Source organism: Sinocyclocheilus anshuiensis, unplaced genomic scaffold (genome assembly GCF_001515605.1).
Source record: "Sinocyclocheilus anshuiensis isolate Anshui unplaced genomic scaffold, SAMN03320099.WGS_v1.1 scaffold860, whole genome shotgun sequence".
In the NCBI taxonomy this organism is placed as follows: domain Eukaryota; kingdom Metazoa; phylum Chordata; class Actinopteri; order Cypriniformes; family Cyprinidae; genus Sinocyclocheilus; species Sinocyclocheilus anshuiensis.
The window spans coordinates 136,282-146,235 of NW_015548288.1; the positions used below are offsets into that span (position 1 = coordinate 136,282).

Sequence of the window (9,954 nt, forward strand, 5' to 3'; positions counted from 1 at the left end):
CAAATATTAAAATTAAATGGATTTAAATGTCGTTGAATCACATGAAACATCACCAGGCCGTTGGCGCCCTCTGCAGGCATTTGTTATAATATAGGCATATTACATTATGTATTTAAAGCTGCAGTCCGTAAGTTTTGCCTCTTTGTCGCCATCTCTGTTTGAAAACCTGGAATTGCAGTTACTTGCGGAATTATCTTCCTTGCATGGGTTGTACTCTGGCACGGCTCCAGCGCGGATTAATCTAATGTTTTGAGGACGGAGTATGTGTGGCAGTCAGTCACCGCACCGATGTGAATCCTATACTTAGTAATCACAGATTCTAGCCTACGTCTTGGAATATATAACCCAAATATTAATTTTCACCGTATATTGTCATCTGAACAAGGAAGTAACAAGTCTGCAACGTTTGTTCTGACCAACTGAGGAAAAAAGCATTACAATAAATCGTGCTACCAATGGTGATTTAATCTAACGATCGATTAGCTCATATCACATCAAACTGTGCAAATTATTTTTATTGTTATTCTTTATTCTCAGATTATTAATGTTAACAACATCAGCATTGCGTGACTATGAGTATAGTGTGTGTGTAGATTTCAATTTCTGTACAGTCTAATCTCTAATTGTCATACCATTCGAATTTCATGCCAAGAAATTCTTTTAACCCAAAAAGCAAACTATGCTCCCTTCGAACTGGTTGTCTTTAAAATACAATCATATCTGTACAAACCCTGTTTAAGTTACCAGTTCTTGGACCATTTTAATGTTTTTGTTGTTATTTGAACTGAACTGTAGTTTTCTGTAGTAAACTGTCTTTGTATATTTCCTATTTTATATTCATTTCCTAGTATTTAATTTACCATTATTTCTTTTGAACAAAGCAATTTCAGAAATTTCATGTTTTAGATTGTAGGTCATCTTGTACCCTGTCAAGGACAAAGCTAACCAGCAAAACTTGATATCAAAAGCATCCTAAATGTTACATGTGTTTGCACCATATTGTAGTGAGTAACCTTTCTTGGTATTGCTGTTTCAAATATCCCACCATAATCTGTAGGCTGAGTTTGTCAAGGGCTAATGGCAATGGCAGATACGTTACTAATTAGTTTCAAGGAAAATCATTTTCTTTTTTTGTTTGCCAAATAACCCTGTGTATGTGTCCGCCCCCCCAAAGCGCCGGAAAAAAGTTCAGGCTCAGGATTTTTTTTTTTTTGCTTCAACCCCTGATAATGTGTTTATAAACTTTTTTTTTTTTTTTAGTCAATGCCAGAATATGAACAAGAGGTTCAAAATGTATAGTTTATTTGAAAGTGTATGTGCCATTTATAACATGTTTCTCTTAACCATCTTTGACCTTCACTAGCTTTTAATATAGGCCCATGGTCAGTGTTAAAAGTTAACTAAAACTATTAAAAACTATTATTTTTTAAATTGAAATAAAGATATAAACAATAAATAAAAAACGTAAACTTAGAAAACAAAGATTAGAGTTGTTGCCCAGGCAAAACTAGACTAAAATACAACCGAAACTGAAATTCAGATTAAAGGTATATATTTATATAACTAATAAAAATGACAAAAGCACTGTGGCTGTAAATAGCTAAAATTAAAATGAAAACTGTAAATGTAAATATAAAAGCTAATTCAAAATATTAATAAATGCTACAATTGTATGTACTGTAAATAATACTAAAATAGTACTTGTGGTGTGACAAATTAATTTCAAATACATCATGCTTTATGCATAATAACGTATAAATGAACTATATATAACTATATGTAACTACCAAAACACTGTTTAAGATGGTTGTAGGTAATGTAATGCATGGCATGTCACATTGTAAGTCACCTTCCCAAAAGTTTTGTCAACTGTTTAAAATAATTTGTGTGCTCATTTGCTCAAATGTTTTAGGATTTGTAGTATTGTTATGAATATTAATCCATCATTAATATGTTTCTAGTGCTGATGAAGTGCGGAGGAAATCTCTGGTTCTGAAGTTCCCCAAGCAGCAGCTTCCTCCTAAAAAGAAGAGACGTGTGGGGACAACGGTGCACTGTGACTACCTCAATGTAAGAGTATGTTTTAAGTGTTTGTTTGTACCGTAGTCATTTACTGGTCCCTATAGACCAGGGGTGTCAAACTCAATTCCTGGAGGGCCGGAGCCCTGCAGAGTTTTGTTCCAACTCTGCTCCAACACACATACCATGTCGTTTTCAAATAAGCCTGAAGGACTTGATTAGTTGGATCAGGTGTGTTTAATTCAGGTTGACTCTAAACTCTGCAGGGCTCCAGCCCTCAAGGAATTGAGTTTGACACCCCTGCTATAGACCCTGTATAAGTAATCAACATATGGCAGCTTCTCAGTGTGCCATCGCCATTTATTTTACTTCTCTGCCTTTCTCTCAGCGTCCTCTCAAGTCCATCCATCGCAGAAGGACAGACCCCATGGTCACACTCTCTTCAGTACTGGAGAGCATCATTAATGACATGAGGGACCTTCCTAATGTAAGACGCATTCATTTATCTTTACTAGACATGGACACATGCTCTGAGACAATGAGTGAATATGGTGTTTGTCTCTCAGACATACCCATTTCACACTCCTGTGAACGGCAAAGTGGTTAAGGATTATTACAGGATCGTCACACGGCCGATGGACCTGCAGACATTGCGTGAAAATGTTCGCAAGCGCATGTACCCGTCACGAGAAGAGTTCAGAGAGAGTGTCGAACTCATCTTCAAAAACAGTTCTACGTACAATGGTACTTTCATATGCAACTCATAGAGGAACTTAATTTCTTCACTCAGGTGAGACATACTCATGATCTGTTTTTATGTGTCTTTTCAGGTGCAAAGCATCCTTTAACCCTTGTCAGTCAAGCAATGCTGAATCTGTGTGATGAGAAACTCAAAGAGGTAGATGTAAATCTTTTAATAGGACTCAGACATACTTGCAGGAAGGTTAAGGACTAATTCTTGTTACTCTCTTTGCAGAAAGAGGAGCGTTTGGTTCGTTTAGAGAAAGCCATTAATCCCCTTCTGGATGATGATGATCAGGTCGCTTTCTCCTTCATCCTCGACAACATTGTCACACAGAAGATGATGCCCGTACCTGACGTGAGTGATGTTATTTTCATGTTCTATTCTTATACATTTTATATTTGCTCATATTTAAGTATTAGAGGACTAATTTCCTCTTCTTTTAATCATTCATATTTAATGTCTGTCCAGTGTTATTAACTGCAAATCGGTTTGGACGATATTAACTTATTTTATTCTTTTCTTTTTTTTTTTTTTTTTTTTTTTTTCCTTTAATGGATTTTTTTTGTTTGCATGGAATAGCAAGTGCACAGATAATAAACCCATTCACCACAAGCTAAAAGTATGCAATAATAGCTCCCCAATTAACAAAAATCCAACCAGTTACATACATTGTAGCAGTAAAATTAAATACCATGCACTATGATAAAATTAGAACAAAATAATACGCAAATAAGTTAATAAATTAAATCAAATTAAATTAAAAATGTATATAAATAAAAAAAACAAAGGTGGGCGGGGATGTAAGTGTTCTGCTTAACTGTTTATAGAGTCATCCAGAACATTTAGCAAAAAGGGGCACCTTATCTTATGAAAGGTCTTTAGAGAGCCTGTGAATGACTTTTTTTCAAGCTTTATACAAGTAAACACCTATTTAATCCACATATCAAATGTATGGCTATTTTGATTTTTACATTAAATTATCAATGTATTATGACATTGAAAAACTTCCTCAACAGCCTTAACACTAAAACTAGAGAGGACCAGCTAATCTGTCAGTTCGCAAAAATGAAGTGAATTGCTCTTCCTTAATTAGTTAATATCTCTCTTTCTCTAGTCCTGGCCCTTCCATCATCCTGTTAACAAGAAATTTGTTCCTGATTATTATAAAGTCATCATCTACCCCATGGATCTGGACACACTCCGTAAGGTCAGGAAGATCTGTGTGTGGACGGAAGAAACTGCAGTTAAGATGTGATTTATTTAAGGATCTCTGAACTAACTGTTTGTTTGATTTTTTGTGTATAGAACATCTCCAAGCACAAGTATCAGAACCGAGAGGTGTTTCTTTTTGATGTCGCTCTCATTCACACCAACAGTGTCAAGTACAATGGTGAGAAACATTAACGTTTTAGTTATGAAAATGCTGTTTCATATTGACTAAAATTGTGATTTCACTTTTGTATACATTCTTACTTTTTTAGGGCCTGATAGTCCTTATACCAAAACAGCTCTGGTAATCATGAATGTCTGCAAGCAGACTTTAGCAGAGGTACGTCTGTGTGTGTGTGTGTGTGTGTGTGTGTGAGTGAGTGAGCGAGCTCTTTGCTGTTTTCATGTGCTGTTTGACTTGTGCTTGAGAGGTTTAATGTGTATCTGTCTGTTAGTACGACGAACACCTGACTCAACTGGAAAAGGACATCTCTACTGCTAAAGAAGCTGCTCTGGATGCTGCAGACCTTGAGAGCTTAGACCCCTTGACCCCTGGACCGTACACGCCGCAGGTACACACACAGATCACACTGAGGGCATGATCTCAGGTGTCTCAAGTGTATTTTGTAGCAGGTGAAATGAAGCATATCAGCATTCTGCCAGAAATAGAACAGAAGGCTTGTATTTCTCTCTCTCTTGTGCATAATCCAAACATTCTGTACTGCACAGCTGTTTTTGATTCACATTTCCTCACTGTTCCTGCCTTTTCCTCCTCCCTTTATGGCAACCTATTTGTCTTTCTGTGTCTGGGGCTTTTTCTTTTTTTATGATCTTTTCTATCCTTTTGTTTTCTTCGCTTCCCTTTCTTTCTTTCAGCCTGATATGTGTGAGAACAGTGTGTCTGTGAGTTTACAGGGAGATTCTAGTCTGTTAGCTGAGGCTACGCTAATCCCTCCCACCCCTGAGAAAAGAGGGGGGCAGGTATTCCTCTCTCCCTCTCTGCACTCATCCATTCCTCTGTCCATCCATTTTATCATTCATGTTATTGGCTGGCTTGCTTTACCCCTTTAGATATGTCCTCCCACCCCACCATCCATCCATGGGGTTACCCACCCCTGTACTGTGATGGTTTCTGTGTGCTGCTTGATTAACCCATCTCCATCAGTTATTAAAGGATGTTTAGGATGCATTTTATAACTGGTCTTTATTGAGCTAAATTCAGAATCTGTCAAGTTTCCTTCAAATTGAGTCTCTTACCAGCCGAGAACAAAACAATATAGTGACATTTGAAAGGAATGTAGCGGAAATGCTTCTTTCAGGGACCAGTCTGTTGTGGTTTCAGTGTCTCAACCATTAACTCTTCTTTTGTTCTAAAACTGCTTTAAAGGAACACTCCACTATTTTTGAAAATAGGCTCATTTTCCAACTCCCCTAGAGTTTAACAGTTGAGTTTTACCGTTTTCGAATCCATTCAGCCGATCTCCGGGTCTGGCGGGGAGTTGGAAAATGAGCCTATTTTCAAAAATAGTGGAGTGTTCCTTTAAGGTTGTAATGTGCAAAAAAATTATATTCAGAGCCCTAAACTGGAAAAAAAAATCCCTCCATCCCTGCATTTGTCCATCCTCTACTGCATGCATTTTCTGATTGGTCCTCTCCTTCTGTGTGCCACTACACTTTTCTTAACTTTGTTTTTGTGTGTTCGTTCCTAAGGGTCGTCACGGCAGAGGCCGAATGGGCGAGGAGGAGTCTGATGTGGACATTGAAGGATTTGAGGAAGATGATGATGGCAAACCTAAAACACCTGCTCCAGTAATTATCTTGTGAAAACAAAACAAAAATTAATCCAGGGGTCTTTAACCTCAGTCTCCTTTTTCCCCTTATTGTTTGATTTAATGAACTAATCATTGTGAACAAAATGAAAATATGCATCAAGCAATTAAACAGTATTAACTCAAAGGATAAGTTAAAAGGCTATGGCTTAGCTGAATGTTTCAGTGTCAGAGATTTGAGTGTTGTATGTACTTCTAGGCTGAAGAGGGTGATCTGGATGATGAAGACGAGGAGGATGATGAAGACGAGCTCCTCATGCGGCCACAGAGGCGTATGCATAGGGATGAAGAGGAGGAGGAGGATGATGAATGTTCCAGCCGGCCAGCACAGGCCAGTGTGCTCTACCAGGATCTGCTGATGTCAGATGCAGAAGACGACGCCAGTGAGGAGGAAGGCGATAATCCATTCTCCTGTGAGTCTGTGTGTACTCGTGTATATACGAGTATTTGTGGGATATTATAGCTGTATGTGTAATATTGACTCTACTCTCCATTGAAGCTATCCAACTGTCAGAGAGTGGCAGTGACAGTGATGCTGAACTGGGGCATCAGGAGAGCACCCGGATTGGACTAGAGCAGGAAGAGAGTATGATGTCTTACGAGGGGGAGGGACCTGATGGGGTAATGCACATGGAGGACAGCAATGTCAGGTCAGAATACATACAAAAAAAGCATGTTCTTGTTTGAGTAAAGCTGATGTAATTTCAAAAAAAGTAATGGTTTTGTATCACTGTTATAGATATGCTACTGTTCTTCAGTAACTGCAGGATTCTAGAGTCGTTAGCCCACTACACGAGTTAATACTAATAATGTTTGTCTTGTACTTCGATAAGTGTTGTGATTATTTTATTTTACATCATTTACATGATTTACAGTACTTCCTGATACGTAGTCCTGTGCTATTTTCTGGGGCATCTTGGTAATGCCCTCGGTCAGCTTTTTTCTAGTCACGCTCCATACTGTTCTCCTTGACATGAATTGATAAAAGATTAATTAATTTATGTTTCTAAAGCATGTCATAGCAACAATAAAATCTCACAAATTCTAAATGAGGCCAATGCTTCTAAAACCAGCCCTGGTTTGAATTACTGTTGTAAAGACCGGCCAAGTGCCATTGCCAGTAAGGCAATGTGGCTCTTTTATTTAATTAAATGCCATGTCTTCTCATAAAGTCTCTGTATACACTCTTTCATTTATACTTCCTGTGTGCTATAGCTACGGCAGCTATGATGATGGAGACAGTCAGATGCACAGGCATGTGTCCAGCCCCAGGACAGGAGAACGAGATGGAGAGGAGGGGTACGGGATAAGTGAAGAGGAAGAAGAGGAGGAGGAGGATGAGAGGAGAAGAGGTCCTAGTGTTCTCACACAGGCACAGCTCAGTGATGATGAGGAGGACAGTGAAGAATTCAGATCCGTTGGCGGAGACAGTGACATGGATTCTGACAACTAACACATGCTTATTCCTCTTCTGTCATATGTTCTGTGTGTAAATGTCCTGGTGGTTATCATGGTGTTGCACATAACTGTATATTTCGTCCTGCTCTTATGGTTGTGTTTTACATGTTAATATTTTTATGGGACATATTGATCCTGTTTGAGGGACTCAGAAAACTTTTGTGATAAAGAATGTGAGAAATACATTTTTATGAATCTGAAGTTAACACATTGTGATTTTGTATTTTCAACTCTCCTGCTAGTCATGATCTTACTCCTTTTTTAACTATAATCCATTTTTCTAAAATTCATTTTAAAAACACTTTAAACTCAAACCTTGTTAGTTCATATTGGCAGTTGACATTGGCCGTTTTTAGCAGTTTCAGGTAAATTGTGAAAACTGTCCAGTGATGTGGCTGTTGTCGTCATGAAATATACAATACAGAAATGCATCAATTTATGTTAAATAGAAATAGAAATATTAAATATACTGACATTATCTAATTGGCTCTTGAGATGGGATGAGGGACAGTTTTACTTTGTACTATTAATTAGATTTAATGTTTGTGTGGAACCTCTTCTATGTTCATCAGTCCTGCGGTGTGACACCACCTGATTTACGCTATTGTTCAAGTTTGTGGTTGGTAAGATTTTGTAATCTTTGTTTTAAGGAAATCTCTTACCAATCGCTCACCATAAGAGATCAAAAGTACTTTATCAAACCGTATCTAAAATACAGTAAAAACTAATGCATGAAATTTTCTACTTGGATATATTTTTTAAATGTAATTCTAATATGCTGATTTGGTGATAAGGAATCATTTCTAATTATTTTTAATGTTATGCTAATTAACATTTTGTGGAAACAGTAATTCTTTTTCAGGATTCTTTGATTAATAGAAAGTTATAAAGAACAGCATTTATTTAAAATATAACTTTTTTGTAACATTATAAATTTCTTTTTTTTTTTGGATTTAATGAGCCCTTGCTGAATAGTATTTACTTTTTGAATGGTGGTATGTTTGTGAGTATGCGAGCCTAAATGTCAGAAAAAAAAAGAAAAAATTAAGGATAAATGTCCTGCAAAGTGACATGATAAACATAACTATTTCAAATTGAATTTTATAATTGTTGTAACTTAATAACAGTTCATGGCCTCATGTTAATCCATTGAACTGACACAAGGAAAAAAATAACGTCCACACCGGCAAATATCTGCTGGAAACAGTAAGAGTTTCATTCACATCCACTACCTGTAGGTGAGTATTTGAGCATGCTCCAGCTCTTACTGTGTTGGGTGTGTATAACACCATAAATACCCCAGTCAGCTGCAAATAGCCTATTATGCAAGTGCCATTAGTGGAATTCATGTGTGTGTGGGAACTAAAAGATGAAGGTCTTACTGTACGTGTGTTTTATCTTGTTTGTTACTGATGAAGCAACTGGACAGACAACAGACCGTAAGTGTGTGTTCAAAAGTAGTTCAAATATGTTGCAATGGTTATGTAGTGTCTTTTACAAATAATCATGATACATTAGATGTAAACTAATACTCTTACTATAGTTTCTGAATGTGTGTTCTTCAGCTGCCTGTGGTAATGTTAATGACTTTGACCGATGTTTGGATAATGCGGGGATCTGTGATGAGACAATTAGCAGTTGTACCTGTTTCGAGGGACAACCATTCTGTCGGTAATCTACTCCTTATAAATGACTTTTTTGTGATACTCTACACAGTAGTGTAAACACAAGCTTGTTTTGAGATTCACTCCTTTCCTCTGTTCGCTGTGTAGGTGCAACAGTCAAAAGGGTGAGTTTTACATTGATGAAAACTGCACTCAGAGATGGACAGTAGTGACCTTTGCCCTGGTGGCATCTCTTCCTGGTCTTACACTCGCTGTGCTGGTGGGGGTGATTGTTTACGTGATAATGTTACCATCAAACAAGAGCCACACAGGGTGAGAATGACAAATACAAATCTAGAAGTAGTTTTAATGTAATTAAATGTAACTTTATTGATTCTGAATAGCATCAGGCGAATCTTTATGTGTCTTACATAGCCTGACTTTGAGTGTGATTAAAAAATATATGACTTAAAGCCCATGATGCTTATTAAGTCATTATGTTACATCTAACAAGTAATTAATTCCGTCTCTGTGCATGTGTTTGTGTGCAGTGAAGGAAAGACGACACCCAAGACAGCCTCTAAAGAACAGCACTTGTTCCCTGGAATTGCTTTTGCTTCTGATATCAACGTGAGTCAGCGTAATGTGCGTGTGTCTTGATGGTAAAATAGTTAATGATTCATAGCAGCAGCACAGGGCTGCCATAATCTTAACCAGAAACATGGATCTATCTGGAAATACCTTTGGAAGTCATACAAATACAGCACAACAAATAATAAACCGAGCATAAGACATTTTTAAGCCTGACAGATCTGACAGGTATCGATGTTAGCTTCTTGAGTGATCTGCTAACTATTAAAATGCACATGTTCTTGTGATCTTTCATTTTTTTTCTGCCTTTTGTCTTGCTTTCAAAGGGTCGGCCTCCCCCTAACATGAGACCTGTACAACAAGATCATGTTCCCATGACAGCCATGCCCAACCGCCCATATAGGTGATATATATTTATTTATTTATTTATTTAGTGGCATGATAACATCCAAATTACACTTCATCTACTCATTTAAAAAACAAAAAATAAAATACAAAT

At 37.3% G+C, this 9,954-nt stretch overlaps 2 protein-coding genes across 7 annotated transcripts in view; both read left to right on the forward strand.

Annotated features, from left to right (window-relative positions):
- Window positions 1–7,935, forward strand: part of LOC107655912 (transcription initiation factor TFIID subunit 1-like) — a 22,454-nt gene extending 14,519 nt beyond the window's left edge. For 2 of the 5 annotated variants that reach the window (XM_016443529.1, XM_016443530.1), the window contains exons 28-40: window positions 1,962–2,076; window positions 2,408–2,506; window positions 2,586–2,763; window positions 2,850–2,917; window positions 2,996–3,118; window positions 3,879–3,971; window positions 4,070–4,154; window positions 4,246–4,313; window positions 4,429–4,545; window positions 5,684–5,782; window positions 6,002–6,215; window positions 6,302–6,452; window positions 7,018–7,935. In XM_016443529.1, the coding sequence (XP_016299015.1) occupies window positions 1,962–2,076; window positions 2,408–2,506; window positions 2,586–2,763; window positions 2,850–2,917; window positions 2,996–3,118; window positions 3,879–3,971; window positions 4,070–4,154; window positions 4,246–4,313; window positions 4,429–4,545; window positions 5,684–5,782; window positions 6,002–6,215; window positions 6,302–6,452; window positions 7,018–7,255 (1,648 nt within the window). In that variant the 3' untranslated portion in view covers window positions 7,256–7,935. Of the gene's footprint in view, window positions 1–1,961; window positions 2,077–2,407; window positions 2,507–2,585; window positions 2,764–2,849; window positions 2,918–2,995; window positions 3,119–3,878; window positions 3,972–4,069; window positions 4,155–4,245; window positions 4,314–4,428; window positions 4,546–4,849; window positions 5,051–5,683; window positions 5,783–6,001; window positions 6,216–6,301; window positions 6,453–7,017 lie in introns of those variants that run through there. The other 3 variants (XM_016443531.1, XM_016443532.1, XM_016443533.1) reach the window with 2 other exon arrangements.
- A 594-nt stretch (window positions 7,936–8,529) lies between these two features.
- LOC107655914 (uncharacterized) overlaps window positions 8,530–9,954 on the forward strand; it is a 4,426-nt gene continuing 3,001 nt past the window's right edge. For both annotated transcript variants that reach the window (XM_016443536.1, XM_016443537.1), the window contains exons 1-5: window positions 8,530–8,699; window positions 8,826–8,931; window positions 9,033–9,197; window positions 9,416–9,494; window positions 9,782–9,858. In XM_016443536.1, coding sequence (XP_016299022.1) covers window positions 8,630–8,699; window positions 8,826–8,931; window positions 9,033–9,197; window positions 9,416–9,494; window positions 9,782–9,858 — 497 coding nt within the window. In that variant the 5' untranslated portion in view covers window positions 8,530–8,629. The remainder of the gene's footprint in view (window positions 8,700–8,825; window positions 8,932–9,032; window positions 9,198–9,415; window positions 9,495–9,781; window positions 9,859–9,954) is intronic.